Source organism: Orcinus orca, chromosome 13 (assembly GCF_937001465.1).
Source record: "Orcinus orca chromosome 13, mOrcOrc1.1, whole genome shotgun sequence".
NCBI lineage: Eukaryota > Metazoa > Chordata > Mammalia > Artiodactyla > Delphinidae > Orcinus > Orcinus orca.
Window position 1 is genome coordinate 55,847,142 of NC_064571.1, and position 26,707 is coordinate 55,873,848.

The 26,707-nt window shown below is 42.3% G+C and overlaps 1 protein-coding gene across 7 annotated transcripts in view; it reads right to left on the reverse strand.

The window, feature by feature from the left end:
• The window catches only part of SLC3A1 (solute carrier family 3 member 1), a 51,363-nt gene that overhangs the window by 15,205 nt on the left and 9,451 nt on the right, over positions 1-26,707 (reverse strand). For 3 of the 7 annotated variants that reach the window (XM_049695995.1, XM_049695992.1, XM_049695991.1), the window contains exons 2-7: positions 21,187-21,305; positions 20,898-20,974; positions 16,010-16,471; positions 13,084-13,263; positions 12,791-12,945; positions 10,068-10,193 (exon numbers count right to left, since the gene is read on the reverse strand). In XM_049695995.1, the coding sequence (XP_049551952.1) occupies positions 10,068-10,193; positions 12,791-12,945; positions 13,084-13,263; positions 16,010-16,439 (891 nt within the window). In that variant the 5' untranslated portion in view covers positions 16,440-16,471; positions 20,898-20,974; positions 21,187-21,305. Of the gene's footprint in view, positions 1-10,067; positions 10,194-12,790; positions 12,946-13,083; positions 13,264-16,009; positions 16,472-17,419; positions 17,513-20,388; positions 20,663-20,897; positions 21,306-26,707 lie in introns of all 7 variants that reach the window. The other 4 variants (XM_033419155.2, XM_049695994.1, XM_033419154.2 and 1 more) reach the window with 4 other exon arrangements.

Below are 26,707 nucleotides of genomic sequence, written 5' to 3' on the forward strand. Positions count from 1 at the left end.
TAATTTAAAGTAGTGGAGTGAAGAAGCCAATTCTCATCTAGTGAGGGGAACAGAGCTGTAGATCCCAAATAAGGACTGTTCCCAGAATCACTTGCTTGATTCAAAGTATGTTTCTTGTATCTACATGTGCATATGGAGCCTGGAGTGCTGCCGTTCAAGGCTCCCAAAAGTTTCTCTTTTTTAAAAAATATTTATTATTTATTTGGTTGCACTGGGTCTCAGTTGCCACAGGTGGGCTCCTTAGTTGTGGCTCACAGGCTCCTTAGTTGTGGCATGTGAACTCTTAGTCGCGGCATGCATGTAGGATCTAGTTCCCTGACCAGGGATCGAACCCAGCCCCCTGCATTGGGAGCGCAGTCTTATCCAGTGCACCCCCAGAGAAGTCCCAAGGCTCCCAAAGGTTTGTACAGGCTGAACGCAAGGCTGATGTCAGCCTCTTCAAGGTGAGATTTTGAATGGCAAAGCTTGAACAACTTTCTCAAATATAAGAGCAGGCTCTGCTGCTGACAATCCTCATCTTGACCCCAGTTGACCCAAATACCCTTAAGCTGGCCTTACCCAGTGGAATTTTTCTTTGGGGCACAAAACCCACAAATTTATTCTTATCTAGCATCCTTCTTCACAAATTCATTCATTCATTCAATAAGTATTTGGGTTCCAACTAGGGACCAGGCACTTAGCTAATAAGCCTTGGTACTAGAACCATGAGCAAAATACAACACAACATAAACACAGTCCTAGGTCTCACGGATTTTTTTAGAATCCTTAGCTGGACAAATATTAATGCAAAAATATTTAAATCACAGACACGATGAAACTTTGAAGGAAAGGAGCTTTGGTTACACAAAGCTTACACAAGGGGGTGAAAGAGCAGGATTTGCCAGGGAGGTCAGCGCAGCAGGATGGCGGGAAGGGAAGGCAGTTGGTTAGAGATTCAGCTGGAGAAGTCACCAGATATGAAGGCGCCTCATTTGTAGAACAGGATCTGCAGAATTGCCTCATTTGTAGTGGGCTCTAAGGGCCCAATTAGCGTGAAGCTAACGAAGCTGAAGCTTCAGGACCCTTCACTGCATGGGCTCCTACCCACATTCGCTTTTCATTCTAAATGAGCACTCATTCTTCTGTACCTAATTTTATACTCTTTTTTTCTTTTTCATTTCAAAAAGTCCCCCAATTCTTACAAGCTTCAGATCCCACGCAAACCGGGTCCACCCCCAGGTGGCGCTGTTCTCTACAAGCGGGAACACTGGAAGGGGCTCTAGGTGGGGGTGGGGCACAAATAACTGTAATCCATCCAAGCAGCCTCTGAAAAAATGTGGGAAAACATTAAACACCATGCTGCTGTAAACATTAAGCTTTTGATCACTGATTTCCTAAAATAAAGCTACTCATTTTCTTCATGGGGTCCTCATTCACTTTGGGGATCTCAGCATTGCTAACTATTAACCCAACATTAAAGAATGAGGAACGTGTACGCCAGCGTAGGCACACGGCCCCGGCAGGGATGTTCACTGTAGTCCAGGAAGAGATGTTATTATCATTGTTTGGTGAAACAAAACAGCAAAAGTTGGATGCTTGTTTTTGAGAGTCATTTTAAACGCTGAGGTTTTCACCCAGATAATCCACAATTTGCTCTTGAAAAAGATTTGCTTCGTGCTGTTTATTCTCAACCAGGTGAAAAAAGACAGCTCCAGATTTTAATGGTTAACCCTCTCTTTATGCCAATTACCAGGTCTGGGTGACCCATGTAGGGACAACAGGACTCTGGGGACAGTACACTGTGTTCCCGATTTCTGACTAACTCCCATGACATCACACAGTCCTGTTCCACCAGGCACATTTTCATTCTTTTCTCCTGAAACAACTTGCTGCTCTGAGTGAAAAAGGAATCAGTTCAGCATTACACCAAGTCCCCTACATATGAACCTTCAAGTTGCGAACTTTCAAAGATGCGAACGTGCGTTCGCATGTACAATCACGTAAGTTAGTTCATGCGTCTGGCACACATTGTCACGTGCATGCCTCCTCTACACGTGGTTGTGCTTTTGTGTACTTTACTGTACAGTACTGTATAGAGTACAGTAGTACAGTATCCTTACTGGAGATACGGGAAGAGGATGAGAGCTGCTACCCAGACATCACTGGATAGTTTTTTCAAGAGGGTAGATAGAACTGAATCCAGCAAGGAACCAGAACCAATGCCATCAACATCAGGCGTGAGTGAAATTGCAGCTTCAGCTCTACCATCTGCCACCCCCTCTCCCTCTTCCAGTCAGTAACTCTTCTTGCCTGTTCACTCCACGCCAGCCTCTGTATGCCAGCTGTTGTACTGTACTGCTGTACTTTTCAAGGTACTGCGTTGTAAGATTTAAAATGTTTTCTTTATTTTTTGTGTTTGTTTTTTATGTATTATTTGTGTAAAAAGTATTATAAATCTATTCCAGTACAGTATTATATAGCTGATTGTATTAGTTGGGTACCTAAGCTAATTTTGTTGGACTTAACAAATTGGACTTATGAACGCGCTCTCGGAACGGAACTCGTTCGTATGTAGGGGACTTACTGTATTGATATCCAAATTCTCGAATCCTCGAGGCAAATCTTTCCTTTTGAGATGACTGAAGTTACTGGACCCATTTACCCAAAAAGCCAGGTTTGGAACAGAGAAAAGCTCTGCTCTTACATGTGATGATATATAAGACATCCTCTTGATAATGACATAAATCCCAGGTCATCCATCTCAAGAAGGAATGAGAAAGCACAGGCTATTTCAGAAGGACAGAGAGAAAACCATATCCTCTGCTTATAAGCAAGGAAAGTAAACCAGCCCTACTGCTCTCCAGAAACCTGGGTAAAATTCTTTGTTAACTCTTCCAGAAGCAGGACCTAGATCATGGGCTCCAGAATCTGACCCATCTGGGTACCATCCCATCTCCCCCACTGTCCAGCTGCATGAGTTAGCTTATCTGCATAACCTCCAAAAACCTTGGTTTCCTCATCAATAAAATAATACCTGCCTTGCAGGAATTCTGTGAGGATTAGGGGTACTGCTGCCAGAGTCAACTGACGCTTTGGTCTTTATATTACCTGATCTCTCTGCCATGTCTGACAACACAGACTAACCTTGTTGTCTAGAAATACTCATACGCCTTGGCTCTAGGACACCCCGCTTCTGGTTTGCTACTCCTCTGTCTGCTCAACACTCCTTTAAATATTAATACTCCTTGGGGCTCCATCTTATACCCTCTGTTCATTTCGCTTCACAACAGTATTGACTCACTTATCTATCATTTATTGATTATTTAACAAGTGTTAATGCTTATACAAAAGCAACACACTGTCCTAAGTGCTTTACAAAGGTTAAACCATTTAATCCCCAAACAACCCCACAAAGTATGTACCATTATTATTCCTATTTTACCATCGGGGGAATTGAGGCACAAGGAGATGATGTACCTTGATCAAGGTCACACGGCAATAAGTGGTGTGTCAGAATTGGAACCCTGTGTGGCACCTTATCCATTTGTTATGTGGCCTTCCTTTACTTTTACTTTTTTTAGTTGCAGGACCTGCTACACCTGGCCCTCATTTCCACATGACAACAACCCCTACGAGCTAAGTGACAACTGGCCCCCTTGTTCACCTCAGCTGGCCCAGTTCTCTCACTGATATTACCTACCTGACCTCTGTGGGCATTGTCCACGTGTCAACAAATCCCAAAGTCTTATCTCCAGACCACACCTTCCCCTGAGTTCCATGTCATTATATCCAGCTATCCACTGAGCACTTGGATGTCTCTCAGAGAGCTCAAACTCTGCATGACTGAGACCACCCCCCGCCACCCCTGCTCTTCCCATGTCTCCCATCCCAGGAAGCAGTCCCACCACCCAGCCAGCATTCAAATCTGAAACCTGGGAGTCACACTGGACTCCTCTCTAAGGCCTGATGATGCCTCTGCAACCCCACCACCCTCACTGGCCCAAAGCCCCCACCATTCTTTCCTGGTCACTGTACCATCCACCTCCCTGGTCCCTCCACCTTCGAACCTGCCTTACTCAAGCCCCTTCTCCACAACCAGATTGATTTTTCCAAATGCAAATCAAAAATTATTTCCCTGCCCAAGACCTTTTAAACCTAAATGCTACCGTGGCCTCCAATGCCGCTTATGACCTGGTTCCTACCCTCCTCTCTCATCTCGTCCTGTCACCCCACCCCCACCTCCGGACAACATGTCTCCATATTGGACAACTCCCAGCACCTTCACTGTGCCGTGACCCTGCTTCCTCTCTGCGGGGAACGCTCCCACCTGTGTCTCTTCTCTTGGCTCATTCTTACTCATCCTCTAGGTAACACTGCTTCCTCTGTAAAGCGTACCCTAGTCTCTCCCACTCTGTGTCCAGGTTAGGTGCCTGCCCTGCATTCTCCTACTTCCCACTATCATGACCACTTAGCACACTTTATTGTAATTTCCTGTTTGTCTACCTCCCCCTCCAGAATATAATATAATATCACAGCCTGCGATGGCCACAACATGGGCCCATATTATCAAGCATCATACCCTGGCAAATGGCCAATACACAACACATACTGTTAAATGAGGGAAGGATTTAGAATGAAGTGCATGGCATACAGAACATGCAGTGATTAGCATCAAGCACAGAGCTGGTTTATAAAGAAGGTAATGAGTAAATTTTGTTTTGAATTGAGCTGCTTCTCTCCAGCAATACCATGCTTAATAGGGGCAGAGCAGAGCCAACATTTATGCTCTGATTCCATCTTAAGCCAGGAGGGCATCTTGATTCCCAGTCCCCAGCTGCCATGAACATACTACTCCCCTACACCAGGGCTCAGCCTTCCCATGTGGTGGTTTCAGGGTCACACTGAGCCCCAGACATGGGGCCAGGCCATCGGAGTCTCTTCCCTGCTCTACAGCTCATCCACTGGTCACTTCACCTCTCTGGGCCTCGGTTTCCTCATTTGTCAAGTAAGGGATTTGGAGGGCAAGTAAAAACCAAAGTGATCGGAAAAGTATAAAATGCTAGACAGGGGCTTCCCTGGTGGCACAGTGGTTGAGAGTCCACCTGCCAATGCAGGGGACACGGGTTCATGTCCCGGTCCGCGAAGATCCCACATGCCACGGAGCGGCTGGGCCCGTGAGCCATGGCCGCTGAGCCTGTGCGTCCGGAGTCCCGCAACGGGAGAGGCCACAACAATGAGAGGCCCTCGTACCACAAAAAAAAAAAAAAAAAGCTAGACAAATATAAGCTCCCACCTCCTCTGAGGAAACCTCCTGACTTCTCCAGCTGAAAATGCTCTAGCCCTGAGAGGTTCGGAGCAGAGCCAAGTCCCAAACGGCCAGTGCAAGGCAGGGGGAGGGGGGAGGACTAAGAGGAGAGAAGGGTGCTCCGTGCTGCCCTGCCAGCCTCCCACTGTGCAGATAAGCTGAAATCGGATGGGAGCCCAGCAGAAGAAGGCTCAGACTCTGAGTACAAGCTGGTCTGCAAGCAGGGCTCATTCCAAATGCCTCCCCACCACAGACTCTCAGCGTTGCAAATTATTAACCTGCTTAACTCTGCTGCAGAGATAAGTGCTGCTGGGGGGAAGGAGGGTGTCGGAAGCCCCTTCATGTGAAAGGTCCCTTTCCATGAGCAAAGAACTTTCCCTTACAGCTTTCAGCCTTTCTCATTTACTTCTAATAAGAAGTCTTCCAAACCAGCCTTACAAAAATGTCTAACCTCTCAACCAGAGGCAAAAATGATTCATCTCAAGAGGGATTTCATCCTGCAGGTCCAGTAAATAAGACTTCTATTCACGTGCTCCACTACCTGGATGCCTGCAAGAGAACAGCTGGGTTAGCCAAGAAAGGATTTATGTATTGCTGGCACATTTTGGCAGAATTTATCACACTTGTCTACACATCTCCAGACAAGCCACCAACATCATTACAACGAGCCTGGAGAAATCCACTGCCAGATAGAACAACCGGTTTATATTCCCATTTATGAATTTCCAATTGAAAACCTCCTCGCAAAAACTACGCAGAGGAGTTCCCTGGCGGCGCACTGGTTAAGAATCCGCCTGCCAATGCAGGGGACACGGGTTCGAGCCCTGGTCGGGGAAGATCCCACATGCCACAGAGCAACAAAGCCCGTGAGCCACAACTACTGAGCCTGTGCTCTAGAGCCAGCGAGCCACAACTACTGAAGCCCCTGCACCTAGATCTGTGCTCCGCAACAAGAGAAGCCACCGCAATGTGAAGCCCGCACACCGCAACAAAGAGTAGCCCCCGCTCGCCGCAACTAGAGAAAGTCTGCGTGCAGGAGTGAAGACCCAATACAGCCAAAAATTAATTAATTAATTAATTTTTAAAAAACTATGCAGGAAAAGTGAAACACACAGAGAGAAGTAGTTTGCCTCAAATCAGGTGTGGAGTTGTGGCTAAGAATGTGGACTCCAGAATCTCAGTGCTTGGGTTTGAATCCTGTCCCCTCACTCCCAAGGTGGGTGATGTCACCTCTCTAAGCCTCAGTTTCCTTCTCGGTAAAATGGTCATAAAATCTCTTAAGTTAGGCTTCTTCTGAGCATTAAATGAGATGATCCAGGTAAAGCACAAAGTAAGTGCCTAGTAAGAGTGGTAGGGGCCCAAAGAGGGGGTGTGAGTATGCAGATGATCTTCAGTGATGGAGAAGAGGAGAGTCCACACTCCAACAGAGAAGTTTCAAACTAACCCCCTGGGCCTTCCCTGGTGGCGCAGTGGTTGAGAGTCCGCCTGCCGATGCAGGGGACACGGGTTCGTGCCCCGGTCCGGGAGGATCCCACATGCCGCGGAGTGGCTGGGCCCGTGAGCCATGGCCGCTGAGCCTGCGCGTCCGGATCCTGCGCTCCGCGGCGGGAGGGGCCACAACAGTGAGAGAGGCCCACGTACCGCAAAAAAAAAAAAAAAAAAAAAACCTAACCCCTAGTTAGCTGGCTGACCATGTCTACCTCCCCTCTCCCAACTGAGACAAGGCTGCCTTGACAAGGTGCCTACTCCTTGAGGTCGCAAAGCAATTCATCTAAATTCTGGAAAACATATATAGTCTTAGAACTAAGGAGTCTATAGGAATATATTTAACAAAGGAAGTGCAGGACTCGTACACTGAAAACATTGTTGAAAGAAATTAAAGGAGACCTTAAGTAAGTGGAAAGACATCCTGCGTCCGCGGATCAGAAGACTTAATATTGTTAAGACGGCAATACTCCCCCAAACTGATCCATAGATTCAATACAATCCCAGCAGGCTTATTTGCAGAAATTGACAAACAAATAATAAAATTCATAGGGAAATGCAAAGAACCCAGAATAGCCAAACAGTCTTAAAACGAAGAACAAAGTTGTAGAGTTCACACTTCCCAATTTCAAAACTTACTATACAACTATAGTAATCCAGACAGTACTGGCATAAGGACAGACACATAGATTGATGGAACAGAACTGACAGTGTAGAAATAAACCCCGACATTTATGATCAATTGATTTTCAAAAGGGTTCTGAGATAGTTCGATGATGAGAGAATAATCTTTTGTAAACACATGCTGCCGGGATAACTGGATAGCTACATGGAAAAGAATGAAGTTAGACTCCCTATCACCATATACAAAAATGAACGAAAACTGGACCAGAGACCTAAGTGTAAAAGCTAAAACTATAAAACTCTTCTAAGGAAAACATGAGTTAAATCTTCATGACCTTGGGTTAGGCAATGGTTCTTAAATGTGACACTAAAAGCATAAGCAAGAAAAGAAAAAAACATAAGTTGGACATCCTAACAGTTAAAAACCCTTGTGCTTCAAAGGGTACCATCGAGAAAGTAAAAGGACAACCTACAGAAAGGAAGAAAATTAACTGCAAATCACATATCCAGAATACATAAAGAACTCTTACAACTTGACAAAAAAGACAAATAACACAATTTTAAATGGACAAAGGATGTGAATAGACATTTCTCCAAAGAAAATATACAAACAAACTATAATCACATGAAAAGATGCTCAACATCATTAGCCATCAGGGAAACGCAAATCCAAACCACAGTGAAATACCACTTCGCACCTACCAGGATGACTGTAATCAAAGATACAGACAATAACAAGTGTTGGTGAGGATGCAGAGAAATTGGAAACTTCATATACTGCTAGTAAGAATGTAAAATGGTCCAGCTGCTTTGGAAAACAGTTTCTCAAATAGTTAAATACAAATTATAAATATAGATACAAATCACAGACATTTAGATAGGTACTGTATGATTCCATTTACATGAAATGTCCAGAACAGGCATATCCCTTGAGGCAGAAAGTAGCTTAGTGGTTGCCAGGGCCCAGGGGGAGAAAATGAGGGGACCATGGGAGTGACTTCGAGTGGGTATGGGGTTTCTTTTGGAGGTGATGAAAATGTTCTGCAATCAGTAGTGATACTTGCATTACTCTGTGAATGTACTAAAACCACTGACTTACACACTTGAAAGGTGTGACTTTTATGGTATGTGAATTATACCTCAATAAAGCTGTTATTTAAAAACAAAACAAGAACAGACTAAGGGGTGCAGGTGTGGTCAGTGACTCCAACTTGGCAGCCTGCATCCTCTCTATTTGGCTGATGTGGTGAACTGTAGAAAGGGACCCACGGCTACCTGTCCTGTTCTGTTTGGGTCTCCTCCTGACCTACCTCAGAGCACTACCCCACTAACCTAAATTCTTGCCCATCAGAGCTGAAGCAGCAGCAATAATGGAAACAACAATATGGCTAATGTTTATTGTGAATTATGTGCCACGTGCTGCTGGAACTGCCACCACACAGGTGTGAGCCCCATCAGCTCTCACCTGGGGCGCTGAGGGAGCTCTCCCGTCCTGTCTCTAACTCAGCACGCGTCCCTTACAGCAGCAACCACTGCCCCGCGGCATCAGCTCCCACCCTCATTTTTGCACCCCAGCTCCCTTACTCTCTCCCTCATTTCACTGCAGTGCATTGGTGGGGTTGCCAGATAAAATACAGAACAACCAGTTAAGCCTTTGTTTCAGATCAACAGTGAATAATTTTTTAGTAGAAGAATGTCTCAAATATTGTACTTCTCTGTTTAACTGAAATTAAAATTTAACTGAGTGTCCTGTAATTTTACTTGCTGTATCTGGCAGCCCTGCACACCGGCCCCCAGGCCGTTTCTAAAACATGTGGAGCTCAGTCTCCCCTAAAGAATTTTGCATTTGCTCTTCTCTCTGCCTGAAATTCTCTTCAGGCAGAGTCATGTTGCAAGAGTCATGTGAACTCTTGAAAGGGAGTTCACATGACTCCCTTTCAAATGTCAGGTTTTTGTGCAAATGGGACCTCAATATAGTGGTGTCTCTGAGCCAACTTCTCCCTGGCACTCCGAGGCTCTTTACCCTAAGCCTTCATCACCACCTGACATGTCATATATTTAGTTGTTAATTGTCTGCCTTCCCCTCAGGATACTGGGAATTCCTTGAGGGCAGGGCTTTGATGCCCTGCTGCATTCCCATTGCTTAGAACAGGACCTGGCATGGAGCAGACAATAAGTTGATATTTACTGAGTGAATACAGAAGTGTTTTGCATGGGTTATCTCATCTAATGTTCCTAAAAGTTCTCTGAGACAAAGACTGCAATCAATCCTGTTTCATGGATGAGGGATCCAAGACACACAAAAGCCAAATAACTTGCCCAGAAGCCCCCTGCAGCCAGTGGTGGGCTGGGTCCGGACACAGGAGCTGGACCCCCGAGCCCCCGTTCTGGCCCCGCCTCACCGCACCAGCTCATTGTCACAGGCAGATGAGCACCTCAGAGCTAAGGCAACAGGCGTTTCTGCCTCCCTCCCACTTCGATTATTTGGGTTAGAGGAAGGAAGGAGCCACTGACATATCTAAGAGTCTGTATTTGCTTCAGACACCTTAATCCCAGAACTGAATTGCACTGCTTGATTTTGCCCACATAGTTACTGTTTTTTAACATGAAGTATATCGAATAACCATTTAAGCACCCATGTAACAGAGAAGTTTGTGTGGGTGTCTATACTCACTTTTATTTCTTCTTGAACATCAGGATTACGGAAATTTAAATCAGGTTGCTCTTTCGTAAACTGATGAAAATAGCATTGGTTTCGTACTTCATCAAAGTGCCAACTGGAGTTTCCATATACACTTAACTAGCAAACAGAAAATAGCAAATCAGTTGCTTAGCACGGTTCCTATGATGGTATCGCCCACAAAGGAATGATCATTGCCATCCCGGCCCCTTGAGGACTGAGTGCACAAATCCCCAGAATTTTTTTTCTAGCGGGAGCACTAGGTAAATTAATTCCCAAAAATGCCATCCACTGGCCTAATAGCCCACAAGTGTGGTTGTGATGTGTTTGTACAGTAGAAGCTGTTCCCAACAACCACAACATGAAACCAATGCTCTCAAAGGCAGGACAAAGGCCAGCTTAAGGAGCAGACATTTCTAATATATTTCCTTGAATCTTCTATCCAGGCTCTGGAATCCTGTTTGTGAAGAAAAGCAAATGGTGGCCAATTTGGGAGAAAGACATATTGTATTGGTCTTGGAGCTTGAATCCAGAGAGAGCAAGTGTTTAAACTGTATCCTTAGAAAAGTATTAGAATCATTCAAATTAAAACTCTACTAGTCCTCGGGAATAAAAGAAATCTAGCAACTTCAAGTGTTGGTTCCCAGCTGCGTCTGACATGGGTGTGACCTTCTAGAAATGCTCATGTCCGTGGCATTTCCAGAAGGAGGAACTTGTGTGAGGGTTCCTCAGGGCTCTGTCTTGAGCCATTTGTTCATTTCACACTAAAGAGAACATCTGGACAGCATTTACAAACTGAGGATTTTGCATAATATTTTCTTTTTAGTTGGAAGACCTAGTCACACTGGGTCCACATTTCCATGGCAACAACTGGCCCAAGCTAAGTAGTAGCTGATGCCTTTTGAGGAAACATACTCTCGCCAGATCACCTCATGGCCCACCTGGATACAAACCAGGATAAGATTTTTACGGTATATATCAGTATACAGAAAGATCAGTATACAAAATACAAAAAAAAAAAAAAAAAAAAAAACTCCACAAATCTATTTCAAAGGGACAAACAATCCAACAAAAAACTGGGGAAAGAAACCATTAAACAGGCGTTCCACAGAAGTGGAAGCTCAAGTGAATAAATGGATGAAAAGGTGTTCAACATCATTAGTAATTAGGCAACTACTACATTAATAACTAGTAATTAGATAATCATTAGCAATTAGAGAAATGTAAAATTAAGACCTCAGTGTAATTAGATAATAATCATTAGCAATTAGAGAAATGTAAAATTAAGACCAATTTATGTTCACTCGGTAAAAATTAGACTAGATCCAGTCCACAGCCCTTTCATGTATTAGTTGTGAACCAGGGCAATGCGCTTAACATTTCTCTGCCTTGGTCTATTCATCTGCAAAATAGGAATTAAAGCCTAACTCATAAGATTGTAGGGTGAATTAAATAAATTAATGAATATAAAACACTTAGCACAGAGCCTGGCACACAGTAAGCATCTAGCAAATGTTTGCTAATGTCATCATCACTTTCAAAGGTGGTGGATCAGGGAAAAGAAAAATTAGGGAGATGAAAGTGCCAGGACTTGCTAAAGGCCTGTTCACCAGGCTGCACATTAGTGCCATTCATGGAACCTGGGATACGGGAGGTTGGAGGAGAAGATCACACAGTCGGCTTTGACACGTGTCCTTTGAGTGCCCTTGGGTCATCTAAAAGTTGACGCCCAGGAGTCAGCCTCTTTAAATGTTTATGGAGGTCAAGAAGGAGGCCCTGGAGGGCGGACAGACGATCCAGAGGAAAAGGCTCCGCAGAAAGCAGGAGAGAAGGTGAGCTAGAGTGGGCAGAGGGACTGTCCTGGGACAAGAGTAGAGTTGCCAGATAAAATATAAGACATCCAATTAAATCTGAATTTCAGATAAACAACAAATACTGTTTTAGTGTAAGTATGTCCCATGCAATATTTTACACTAAAAAATTATGCACTGTTTATCTAAAGCTCAGATTTCACTGGGCTTCCTGAATTTTCATTTGTAAGTCTGGTAACCCCAGACAGGAGAGACATGGTCTCAGCTGCAAAAGAAGTGACTAGGAAGAGGGTGGGAATGGGGGCAGGTGTGATGGCTTCTGTTCTTTCTTTAAAGTAGAGTTTGCTGCCGAGAGTGATAAGATGGGGAGAAGGCAAGAGGCGGGAGGGTATGTTGATCAGCTGGATTTAGTAAACTTCCCCCAAACGAATGGCTGGATCAGTTCAGGTGGGGACAATGAGTGTGTCCAGAGGCTTAGATACCGAGGTTCAGGTAAAGAGAAAATAGATGGTTGGGTTTATTTATGGCTAGTGTTTTGTTCGACAGTGGAGTCAAAAAGCCAGAAAGGCAAAGGGGTCTGAAGAGTAGCAAGACAGTTACTGAACAAATAGGACATGGAGTTTAAGCTGGACAGAGTGGGAAGTAAAGGAAGAAGACATTAATAGAGAGCATAGGTTTTAATTTGCTGAAATACATCAGCTCTACAATAAAATGAAAAATCCAGATCCAAAATCAAATGATTAGGAGGCTTGGGACTTTACTTCTATTTCTTTGGGAAACTTGTTCCCCTTCCCATAAACTATACCCATCATTTGTTTTTCTTTTAACAGGGCTTTGTAAATAACCAGTTTAATCACTAAAGAGCTGCCCATTTTCCCTCTGTAAATCAAGCACATCGGTACTTACCCAGTTGTTGGGCGGTATGGTTTTGCCATTTGCACGGGTACAGTCATGCCAGATATAATAATCAGTATATTTCCCTGTCCGGTTCCGACTCCATTGAAACCAAGCATGTTTATCACTGGTGTGGTTTGGTATGAAATCGATGATTAATTTTAAACCTAATGAATGAAAACATTTCAAATGTTAGGACAAGATTATATTAGAATAATGTAACAGTGAAGGAAAAAATGCTTTAAGTTAGGCATTTGGAGAAATGCTTTTCTTAACCCATCCCACCCACCTTCCATTCAATTTACCTTTATCATGTATGGCTGCAACCAGATTCTCAAAATTTTTCATTGTTCCGAAAATGGGATCGATTTCTCGGAAATCTTCAACACCATGTCGGAAATCTTTAAGGGATGATTTATAAAATGAAGTAATCCAAACAGTTTTTATATTTAAAGTTGTGATGTAATCTAGCTTATCTTGAATACCTGAATGAAAAAGTCAAAGCCATGAAAAATAAATAAAGTTTGGGTTTTTTTAGCTGAAGGATTAAAAATAAAAGGAATAGGTCTAAGATGGAAATATTTATATTGAGGCAGAAATATTTAGAATTTGTTGAATATGGGTGAAATTCAAATAGCAAGGTCTAGTTCTACAAACAACAGCAAATTAATCTTTTAGGTCAAAATAACCTTTGACCTTTAACATCGATGCATAACATTTAAAAAAATCTGTCTGTGGCTTGTTCATATTTTATACTTAAAACCAAGGCTACACTATTGTTAATTTATTCTACACATGGTTTTTGAGCACCTAATCCAAGCCAGATGCTGGGCTAAGTGCCAAGGTACGAAGAAGAAGAATACATGGCCCCTGATGGTCAAGTGGTCTGTGCTGCACTGTCCAGTGTGTAGCCACTTGCCATGTGGCTATCAAGCACTGGCAGTGTGACTAGTCTGAATTGAGATATGCTGTAAATGTAAAACACACGCTGGACTTTGAAGACCCAGTATGAAGAGAAAGAGTGTAAAATAGCTCATTTATATTTTTATATTGATTATATGTTGAAGTGATACAGTGGATGTGTTGGAGTATACGACGTATATTATTAAAATTAATTTCACTCGTTTCTCTTTTACTTTTTTAATGTGGCTTCTAGAAAACTGACAATTACCTATGTGATCCACATTCTATTTCCTTTGGATATTGCTGAAGCCAAGAATTTATACAGAAGAGAATTCTAGAGTTGGCTGAGAAGAGATATGGGAATGAAACTGTACTTGGGACCTCGTAGGATAATTAGCAGATAGTGGCATGGGGTGGGGGGTGGGGGGGGGGCGGTGCTTCTAGTTCAGAGTCCTAAATGCAGAGCCAGAGTTGAGTTTAGTATTCAGCCTCCAGTAACTTTCTGTGGGACTCTATGTGGCTTCCTACAATCAGCCTGTCCGAGGTCACAGAGACCAAAGCACAAAGTCCCCTGACTCCTGGCCTTGGGGCTCTTCCCCTGTAACAGGCTGCTTATCTTTGTCCTCATTGTACCTCAGTTCCCCTATGTGGGTGGCTGTCAGACCACACAGAGTGTCAAAAGGCAACAAAAGAATTTTCAGGCAGATTTAAGTCAGAATTTTGATTTATATCAAAAATCAGCACAAAGGAACAGGATGATAAAAACAGAGGCTGAACAGACACAAAGTAAACAAGGGATCTCCCAGGCCCACATTCCAGGGGACAGAAGGCAGTAAACTGAACTGAAACCTGGAACATTTTCTTCAAGTAATAACAACAAAACCCCCTCAAAAAAAACAAAAAAAAAAACCCTCAACCTCAAGGAAAAATACCTATTAATTACAGGAAGCAGCCAGTCCTTCAAGGAAAAGTTACTGGAAATGGCAAATGTGAGAGGTGATTAGAAGTTGCCCTTTGCAGGAGAATTTAGATAGAGATTACAGAGGGAGGGCCAGGAAGTGGGGAGTGTATTTTTGGGTTTAGGGTTTTGGGCTCTATTCCATCAAAACATCATTTTGCAAAGCATTTCCTTTGTAAGAAGCAGGTGCTAGGACCATGCTGGGGGCTGGGGGTTGGAAGGAAACTCACCCAGACACTTACAAGGCAGTATCAGAGGTGCTGCTCCTGCAAAGCACCACAAGAGCTCTGGGGAGGGGAGCGCACCCACTGATCGGGAGGTTAAATACAGATTAATGAAGGAAGTGGGTTTGAACTGCATCTTGAAGGACAGAAAATAGTTCAATTAGCTAAGATGCAGGATGACTTTAAAAAGAGAAAAATTATATGAGTGTGAAAAAGAAAAGCCTTTTATTAGTTATCAGGAAAGTTGGAGATTTCAAGAGTGTATTTATAACATTTTAAAGTTTGATTAAGCTCATTTCCACTTCCCATACTCTATTAAATCATTCTGTTTTGTCTTCTTCAAGCCAAATATCATTATCAAAAATTACCTTATTAGTTTATTTGTTCCTTATTGTTGCCCTTAACTAGGGTGACCATATCAACCAATCTGCCTGGGACAGTTCCTGTGTATGGTTTGTGTCCTTGTTTACACAATAAATAATTAGGACATTCCACACATAACACACCAGGAAATTATTAGCATAACTTTAAATTTTTTTAACTTTTTTTATTAATATGGATATTGTTTTTAAATAATCCTTAATTCAAGTAATGACCAACCCACTCTATGCCTTTTCTTCTTTCCTTCATTTCTCAGAATTTAAGCTTTAGAGACTCAGCCTACACATTTTAAAGACATCACTTAATCTTTTTCTAAAATATTATTTATGCTTTGTTCAGTAATCAGAAACTCTCCACCAGATTGCCAAACCAGCCACTGTGCACACTGGAAAAGGAATGCTAAACAGTCACTCTGAGATAACCAACTCTAAAATGCACAGAAGCAGGACACATTTCAAGAGGAAACTTGCCCACGTAGGAAGTTAGAATGGATGACCAACTACGCAAAGGTTCCTAGCAGGCAATAAACTAAACAGCTCTTTGGGGGCTCAAAGGGCTCCAGCAAGTAACCTTTCATCATATGGGAAGAACTGTTGGGCTCTGCTGAAGGGCTTTTAAACATCATCAACAAGGAGAAACATGGCGTGACCAGTCATACTGGATGGAATGTGCTTACCGCACAACCCAGGCATACTGCCCTTCAAGAACTGAAAGAGTCCTCTACAACCTCATCTCGGACACGCCCCAAACTCTCAAGGCACGCACCTTTTAGATCTCCGTTCCCATCCTTGTCGCTGTCCTTGAAAGACCTCGGGTAGATCCGGTACATGGGCCCCGCCTGCCACCAGTCCAGGCACTTCGGAGAGATGGCAATGATGCCTATGGTGGCCCCAATGAGCACGAGCACAGAAGCCACGGTGAGCCAGAAGAGGATCTCCCGGGGCACCCGGTAGCGGGCCTGGCCCGAGAACCGGAACAGCACCTCCTTGGGCATCCCCGCGTAGGGCCGCACATCCTTCAAGTCGGGCTCCGCAGGGCCAAAGATGTCCACGGCATTGTGCTGTGGGCTGTCCTCTGGGCTGCCTGGGTCCAGGTCCGTCTCCAAGATGTCTTCATTTTGTACAAACCCGTTGTTTGTCCGGCCTCCCTTCATACTCATTCCAATGGAATCTCTCTTGCCTTTATCCTCAGCCATGTTTCACAATCTTATCCCTGCGGAGTGCCTTCCTGCAGTAACAAAAGTGGGAAGGGAACTCGCTGAATTGCTTGGTCGTGTTAACGAGCTTTGCGTGGTTTATGAATAAACTTGGCTGGACTTTGCCCAGCCAAGGAAGAAAGGGTAAAGGTAAAGGGAGTTTTAAAAAATTCTCTTTACACCTGTGAGGCTGATGTAACTATAGTCACTACACTGAGGGATTCAGTTCTGGACTGGGACATGGGCATAGAGGAGGGCAAATGGGAAGAGGACACAGGGTTCCGTTGCAATTTAAGGTGTTACTTGATTGAGTACACAGATGTTCAAAGCAGCATTATTCACAACAGTCAAAAGGTGGAAACAAGCCAAGTGTCTATCAATGGATGAATGGACAAACAAAATGTGACATATGCCTTAAAAAGGAATGAAATTCTGACCATGTGCTACAACATGGATGAACCTTGAAGACATTATGCGAAGTGAAGGAAGCCAGACACAAAAGAATAGATATGGTCTGAGTCCACTTATATGAAGTACTTAGACAAATTCATAGAGACCGAGAGCAGAACTGTAGTTACCAGGAGTTGGAAGGAGGGGGGTAATAGGGAGTTTTTGTTTAATGGATATAAAGTTTCCATTTCGGCTGATGAAAAGTTCTGGAGGTGGCTGCACACCAATGTAAATGTACTTAATGCCACTGAATTGTACACTTACAGATTCTTAAAGTGGTAAATTTTATATTATGTATATTTTACCACAATAAAAAAAATAGCTTACATTTCTTTTTTCTTTTTAGCTAGCTCTGAGAAAAAGAAACCAACACCAAATTTTGCAAGGGGAAACAGGCTTTTTATTTTTTGTTTTGAAGGTCTCTTCTCCTATAAATGCAAGAGGAAGAGGATTTGGAGGCAGGGAACAACAAAACCTTTGTTACTAAAGCTATTTTATTTTATCTCAATTCAAGCCAACCTGATAAATACCTATTTGTATGCTCAGTTTGACCCCAGGTGCCTTCAGTTTTTTCAGTTTTTCCTATTTTCAGAAGAGGAAATGGCTGTCCATTCTTGGAAGCACTTTTCAAAGTGGGAGAGGCAGAATGAGGAATTCCATGTCTAGCAAGTTCAAGTGCTTTATTATAGGTAAACAGTTCTTAATGCGAGCATTAAGAGTTGTTGAATCATTGACAAGTATAAAATACAAATTTGCAACCCTGAGGAAACTGCATTAAAGTTAGGTGTGCTTTCCTAGAAGATTATCAAACCTTAAAAGAATGCAATGATTCATGGCTTCCATTTAATCAGTGGCACATATAATAAACAGCTCTATGACTCATTTGATCAAATAAGAATTTTTTTCTTTTAAATGAGGAAAGTTATATGAATTCTTAATATTATTATTATTTTGTAGAGTTACTTAGAAGCAGTAATTTGTACAGAGGAATGAGCGATTTGATTTTCACTAAGTTATTTTTAAAAATGAGTAAATCCCAATATCTAGCTCGTTGAATGCATCCAATAAGTGGCATCTCTCATCATTATTAACTAGGCATGTTGTATTTTTTTTTTTAATTAAAGGAATTTAACTTTTATGTCTTCAAATTGCTTCATCACTCAAACACATAATGGTAATTTTCACAACAGACGCTAACTGAAATGCAGTTACTATTTGGGGATAAAAAACAAAATGCAAAAATACCCCTAGTTTTACAATAATTTTAAATTATAAAAATAACTTTTAATTATAAATACTTAAGTTCTAAGTATTCAATCATACAAATGCAAAGAAAACTCTACATCATAACAATACAATTTCATGACAGAAATGTCCCATTTTGACCTCTCCACATTTTATTTAAAATAACAATAACAGGGGCTTCCCTGATGGTGCAGTGGTTAAGAATCCACCCGCCAATGCAGGGGACATGTGTTCGAGCCCTGGTCCAGGAAGATCCCTCATGCCGTGGAGCAACTAAGCCCGTGAGCCACAACTACTGAGCCTGCGCTCTAGAGCCCGCGAGCCACAGCTACTAAGCCCATGTGCCACAACTACTGAAGCCCACCCCCCTAGAGCCCGTGCTCTGCAACAAGAGAAGACACCGCAACGAGGAGCCCGTGCACCACAACGAAGAGCACCCCCGGCTCACCGCAACCAGGGAAAGCCCACGCACAGCAATGAAGACCCAACATAACCAAAAATAAATAAATAAATTTATAAATAAAATACAATAACAACAATAATACTTCGAACTTCCAGAATATGCAAACTAGAATCTTTTAAAAAACAATCTGGAATAATCATCTGGTCTCTGGTGGGAGGATCATTTAAACAATAAAAGCAATTACAAAAGAAGATTGAATTGACTGAATAAAATTTTTGAATTTTTTATATCACAAAGCATACTAATTGAAGAGCTTATGACAAATTGGGAAATGCATTGGTAATAAATACGCCAAAGAACTTATGTTTTTAACATTAAAGATATGTATATATTGTTCAACATATTTTTACATATATGAAATTTCATAATATCAATTTTAAAATGTCAGTAGGAAACGTGAAAAAAGAATGTAAACATATTTAACACAAATCAACTCACTAACGTTAGAGAAATAAATAAGCATTTTCAATCACATTGGCAAAGAATTTCTAAAAGATTATAGTACTGATAAGGATCCAGTGTAAATTGACATAATAATTCTGGAAAGTAATCTGGCATTTAACATTTTCAGAGGCTAAAAATAAATAAATGGGGCTAGCTCTACTGGATTTTAAAATAAAAACTCCAGAAAAATGAAGAGTTGTTACTGAAGAAGGATAAGTCAAAAGATCAATTGAACAGATTGGAGTCATCAAAAATGGACCCCTACTCCCTATACAGAAGGGAATTTAGAATATGACAAGTGAGGAAGTCAGTGAGGAAAAGAGAGATTTTTTAGTAAGTGATGTTGGACAATTGGATAAGGAGAGGAAGTATAATATGATCAGAATCATGTGGGAAGAAATAGCACACACATTTGTGCATGCATGTTGAATTTCAGCTAGTGGTTGCCTGGAGGCTGAGAATAAGAGAATGAGGATGAGAATCCTTGGACTTAACGCTTTTCTTGTACCTATACTTGGACTTATACTTTACCCTGAGTTATCTGTCCTTAGCATATATGACTTTCATAATAAAAAGAGGGGAGAAAATGTTCATATCCTTTAACTCAGCAATTCCACTTCCAAAACTCTATCTTAAGGAAATAATTCAGGACAGGGACAAAAGTTTATGAATAATAGGCTTATTAATTAGTGTTATTTATTACAACAAATATTGGGAACAACCAAAATGTTCAAGACTAGCTAAGTAAATTATTGTACATCCATGTTATGGAATATTAGTCATTGAGCATATTTTCGAGGATTTTTAATGACATGGAAGAAATCCCACATTATTGCATTGAGTGGGGAAAATGCAGGCTATAAAGTAGTTGTCCTAATTATGTAAAAAAAATTTTTTTCATGTAGATTTGTAAAGTCCTATTAGAAAAAGTGTTTACAGTGTTTATCTCTGGGTTTTAAGATTATGCGTGATACCCATTTTGTTCTTTAAACTTTTTCTGATTTTTCTGATTTTTCTGTAATGAATATGTATTACTCTTCCATTAGAAAAAATGTAAGTTAGGAAACCCTGAGTTTGGAGTCTCCCTAGAACTTCCAGTCAGGTGCTAGAGTTCAGTTTAAGGTGACTCCTCCTAACATCAGCCATCCAAAATTCATAAATATCCCATACTCAAGATTTAAACTAAAGAGAGAAAAAAAAAAGCAAACTTCAAAAAGCAGAAAGAAAACATGGATTCAATGAACAAGTATGGAAACACTGGAGAGAAGAGGAAGTTGGCGGCAATTCGGAAAAGATAGCCACAAAGTTAAGAATTCCCAACAAATACAAGGTATCAGTATTACTTACTTTCAAGGTGACTTAGAAGGAAATATTGATTGTAGAAAGCCAAACACACTGCCTGTTAAAACTTCTAAACATGAATAAGGAACAAGAACACTAAGGAAGCTTTAAGAGCTAACTCTGATAATCAAAACAAAGAATCAGAGATAATGAAGATAATCTCTCAGGAAATTCAAATCCCAGGTGAGTTACACAATCACAATAATAAAGCAAAGAAGAATGAACTATCTAGAAAACAGATAACAGAACAATGGAGGCTATCACAGGACCCAGAAACATCCTGCAATTAAACAGAAACAAACATATAGAAAGCAGTAATCAATTAAAAAATGTATTTTTATATTATATATATGTATTTTAAAATATATATGTACTAGGATTCATTAAATGAATTTTAAAGCCATTCACTCATAAAGACTTCCACTCAGCAGCAAACCCACCAAAATAACTTACAGTATATAACCTGTCAGATTAGTAAACATTTAAAATAGAAAGATTTTCCATATTGCATTTACCTGTTTATAGCCTCTGTGATCTAAGGGTAGGATCTGCTGCATAGTCATCTTTAAGTTCCCAGCATCCAGTTCAGTGCCTGGTAGATTATTAAATGAATAAAAATAGTTACTTAAAGATAGATAGACCTAACCCTATGTTGAAGAAAAAGGGGGGGATGAAAAAAGGGGGGAGGAGGGGGAGCAGGAGGATTAGAAGGAAGAGGTGGAGAGGGGAGGGGGGAAAAAGAAAAGTGGAAAGTACATTCTGCACAAAAATGTAGATTTTTATCACTTAGCCAAATGTTCTTACCTTGACACAGTTTCATGAGTGAAATTTTAAGTCAGAAGAAGTGAGATTCAAGCTTGCCTCCACTACTTGCTCTCTGTTTGATCTTGGACAAAATTTTCTCTGAGCCTCTGTTACCTCAGCTGTAAAACAGTTTTAAGTAGAAGGAAACACTAAAATAGATTTGTCCCAGCTAGAGAAGGAAGTTCAATTTATATAACCATTGAAATCAAAGGAAAATATCTAAACATGTTTTTGCTGGAAGTTAAACTATTTTAAAACATTTTTATAACAAAGTATAACAAAACAAATAGCAAAAGAAATGTTAACAACTTGAAAATGTGACAGATGTCAGGACAAAACCTTACTATTTCTACATATAAAGAATGAATGCAAACCTTTAAAATCAGTAGCTAAATTACATTCAATAAGATTAAAAGGGATTGCAAATTATATATAAGAAATTAACATCACATGAAAGTAACTGAAAAAAAGTACCTTTCTGAAGGAATTAAAGAATACAAATTAAAACATTAAGGTACATGATAGATTAATTGTATTAGTAGCTAATTAATGGCATCCCTGTATCCCTTAATGGTCTTTTGCCCCATCATTCCTTAGTCCCTTGACACACGGAGTCTGGACTTAGACGTATGGCTTGCTTTGGCCAATGACACAAAAAGAAACCTGACACAAAAAGAGGCTTTAAAAAGTGCTCCTCTTCTAGATCACTGCCATCACGGGTAGATTAGGTCCAGGCTGGTCTGCTGCAGGATGTGGGAGATAATGGGAAGGACTCTGGAGTCTTCCCATCGAGGGTCCTCTAGATTAGCCAGTCCCCAGGCAGCCAGCCATTTGACCACAGATGCTTGAGTGAGTCCAGCCAGGACCAGTGTTCAAACTGGCCTATGAACAACTGTAGTGTCATGAAAATTAGTAAATGGTTGGGTTACTTTTTGGCTTTGACCTTTAAAAAACAGACTGATTGAGGGATAATTGACATACAATAAACTGCACTCTGAAGTATACGATTTGATGTTTTAACATGTGTATATATCCATGAAAGCATCACCACAATCAAAATAATGAACATGTCCATCACCTGCAAAAGTGTCCTCTTGCCCCTTCGTAGTCCCTCCCTCCTACCCCTCCCTGCACCTCACCCTCACCCGCCACAGCCTATGCCTGTCCCTGCTTTCTGATCTGCTTTCTATCACTATAGATTAGTTTGCATTTTCTGGATTTTTATATAAACGGAATCAGCCATACAGTATGTAACTTTTGTCTGGTTTCTTTTACTCAGCATAATTATTTGGACATTTATCCAACTTGTATGTATCAATATTTCATTCATTTTTATTAACTAACACTTTTTTTTTAGAGGAAGCTGTAGTTTTACAGAAAAATTGAACAGAAACTACAGAGAGTTTCCATATACCCCTCTCTTCTCTTCTACGTCTGCAGTTTCTCTTATTATTAGCATCTTGCATTAGCATGGTACATTTGATGTACAATTGATGAACCAATATTGATACATTATTAACTATAGTCCCTGGTTTGCATTAAGGTTCACTCTTCGCGTTGTACAATTCTGAGCGTTTTGACAAATGCACAGTCATGTATCCACCTTTATAGTGTCATAATGGAATTGTTTCGCTTTCTCGAAAATACCCTGTGCTTCACATATTCATCCCTCCATCCCCCTGAACCCCTGGCAACCACTGATCTTTTTACTGTCTCTATAGCTTTGCCTTTTCCAGAATGTCATATAGTTGGAATAATATAGTATAAGCCTTTTCAGACTGGCTTCTTTCATTTAGTAATATGCATTTAAGTTTCCCTTATGTCTTTCTGTGGCTTAATAGATCTTTTCAGTGCCAAATAATATTCCATTGTCTGGATGTACCAGAGTTTATCCATTTACCTACTGAAAGACATCTTAGTTGCTTCCAAGTTTTGGCAATTTTAAGGCTACTGTAAACCATCACGTGCAGGTTTTTGTGTGGACATAAGTATTCAACTCCTTTTGGTAAATACCTAGGAGTGTGATGGTTGGATTTTATGGTAAGACTCTATTTTGCTTTGCAAGACACTGCCAGACTGTCTTCTATTTTGGAAGGCTGTACCATTTTGCATTCCCACCAGCAATGAATGAGAGTTCCTTGTTGCTCCACGTCCTTGCTAATGTTTAGAGTTGTCGGTGTTTTGGATATAAGCCATTCCAATATGATTATAGTGGTATCCCAGTGTTTAGTTAATTCCTTTCTATCATGGAGTAGTATTCAACTCTATGAATATACACCACTGTTGATAACTGAACATGTATTTTTTTTCCAGTTTTGTACTGTTATAAATAAAACTGCTGTGAACAGTCAGGTACAAATTTTTGTAATGATATAGTTTTCTTTCTTCTTGGGTAAACACCTAGGAGCAGATGGCTGGATCATATGGAAGGTGTACATTGTCTATGTTTAACCGTGTAAGAAACTGCCGAACTATTTCAGAAAGTGCTTGCACCATCTTACGTTACATTCAGCAGCGTCTGAGGTTCTAGTTCTTTCACATCCTTGCCAGCACTTGCTATGTTCAGTCTGTTTAATTTTTGTGATTCTAGTATGTAAGTAGTGGTATTTCATTGCTGTTTTAATTTGCACATCCCTTTTTTTTTTTTTTTTTTGCTGTACACAGGCCTCTCACTGTTGTGGTCTCTCCCGTTGCGGAGCACAGGCTCCAGACGCGCAGGCTCAGCAGCCATGGCTCACGGGCCCAGCCGCTCCGCGGCATGTGGGATCCTCCCGGACCGGGGCACGAACCCGTGTCCCCTGCATCGGCAGGCAGACTCTCAACCACTGCGCCACCAGGGAAGCCCTGCACATCCCTTTTGAATAATGATGTTGAGTATCTTTTCAGTGCTTTTTTGCCACCCATTATCTTTCTGGTGAAGTTGATGCTGGCTAGGGGGTCAGCTAGGGGGGTCTCAGTTCTCTACCCATGGGTCTCTCCATGCTGTCTCTCCACATTGGCTACTTTGGACTTCCTCATAGCATTCTGGCATGGTCCCAAATGTGAGTGTCCCAGATGAAGAGAGAAAGCAAGGCAGAAACTGCATCCTTTTTGTGACCTAGCCTCAGAAGTCACATAGCATCTTTTTGACTGTACTTGATGTACCAAGGCCAGAGCCAATGTGAGAAGTTACAGAGCAAAGGACATACAGGGAAGCCATTAATTGGGCTTTTAATGCAATTAATCTATCATGTACCTTCACAATACTTTTTTAAAAAATAAATTTATTTTTATTTTTTTATTTTTGGCTGCATTGGGTCTTTGTTGCTGCGCGTGGGCTTTCTCTAGTTGCGGTGAGCGGGGGCTACTCTTTGTTGCGTGCAAGGGCTTCTTATTGTGGTGGCTTCTCTTGTTGCGGAGCACAGGCTCTAGGCGCGTAGGTTTCAGTAGTTGTGGCTTGTGGGCTCTAGAGCTCAGGCTCAGTAGTTGTGGCACACGGGCTTAGTTGCTCCACAGCATGTGGGATCTTCCCGGATGAGGGCTCGAACCCGTGTCCCCTGAATTGGCAGGCAGATTCTTAACCACTGCGCCACCAGGGAAGCCCTGGTTTTGTTTTTGAAAGTAGCCATCCTCATGAGTGTGAAGCTGTACATCACTGTGGTTTTGATTTGCATTTCCCTGATGATGTGTGATATTGAGCATCTTTTATGTGCTTGTTAGCCATTTGCATATCATCTTTGGAGAAAGGTCTATTCAAGTCCTTTGCTCATTTTAAAAATCAGCAAATAAATCATTATTTGCTGTTGAGTTGTAACAGTGTTTTTTTTGTTTTGTTTTGTTTATTTATTTATGGCTGCATTGCGTCTTCGTTGCTGTGGGCGGGCTTCCTCTAGTTGCGGCGAGCAGGGGCTATTCTTCATTGTGGTGCATGGGCTTCTCATTGCAGTGGCTTCTCTTGTTGCAGGGCATGGGCTCTAGGCACACAGGCTTCAGTAGTTGTGGCACACGGGCTCAGTAGTTGTGGCTCGTGGGCTCTAGAGAGCAGACTCAGTAGTTGAAGCGCACAGGCTTAGTTGCTCCGCAGCATATGGGATCTTCCCAGACCAGGGATTGAACCCGTGTCCCCTGCCTTGGCAGGCGGATTCTTAAGCCCTGTGCCACCAGGGAAGTCCTGAAAAAAATAATCTGTGTCCTAAACAATAAATATTCCATCAGCTAGTTTGTGTGTAATTAGAACAATGATGCCCAAACTTTGGGATTTTATAGGCAAGGAAAATTCAAAAAAAAAAAAAAATTGGAAATCAAAATATGGTACCAGCATTTTATTCTGCTCAATAAAGATATTAACAAATAATCTAGGATTCAGGCCAAGATGGTAGAGTAGGAAGACCCTGAGCTCACCTCCTCCCACGTAAGTTTGGCACACCAAAATCACAACTATTTGCAGAGCAACTACGGATGAGAACCACACGAAGAATAGCAGAAAAGATCTACAACTAAAAATGAAAGAACCACAAAGGGCTTCCCTGGTGGCGCAGTGGTTGAGAGTCCGCCTGCCGATGCAGGGGACACGGGTTCGTGCCCCGGTCCCAAGTACCGAGAAACTGTCTCCTGGCAGGAGACAACTGGGACTCACCCTGGGGACATAGATGCTGGCGGCAGCCATTTCTGGGATCTCATCCCAACATGAGGACACCGTACTGGCAAGTGTCATTTAGGAATCCTCCCTCTAGCTGATGAGCGCTGGGACCTGGTCTCGCCCGCCAGCCATTTGGCTCTAGTACTAGGACACCCCAGGCCAGGCATCTAGCTGGGTGGGACACGGCCATACCCACCAGCAGGTTGGCTGCTGAGAGCCACCTGAACCCGCAGTCTCCCTGAGACTTGGGCTTGCCCACCTGAGGGCCCAGGACCTGTCCCCACTCACCAGTGGGCCAGCACTAGCCCTGGGACCAGCCTCACCCACCAGTGGGGTTACATGAACCCTGGGGCCACAGTGGCCCCATAACCAGCCATGTCAAGACCTGGCCCACCTACCCAGCAGGCCAATACCAGCTCCAGGACACCATGGATCCCACAGCCATCATTGTCAGGAACCAGCCTCACCCACCAGCAGGCTGACACTAGCTCCAGGACCCCCGACCCTACAGCCAGCTAACCTGGGATCCAGCTTGCCAACCAGTGAGCCAGCACTACTAGCCCAAGCACACCTGTCCCTCCCATGAGCTCTGTAGCCAGCTGCCTTGTGACATGGCCCTGCTCCACCAGTGGGCTGGCACCAAGACCAGGACTCCCTTGGCCAAGCAGCCAGTCATGCCAGGACCCAATCCTGCCCACCAGAGCCTGGCAGCCTCTGCACTAGGCAGGGCCTGACCACCAACCGGACCAGAGGCCAACCACACCTACCAGCACACCCACAGTACCCTCTGACACAACAGAAGGACTCAAGCAGCTCACATAGAGGGAACTCCTAGAGCATATAGCTCTGGTGACCGCAAGGGAGTGTGCTGCTGAGCCCCACAGGATGTTTCCTACATAAGAC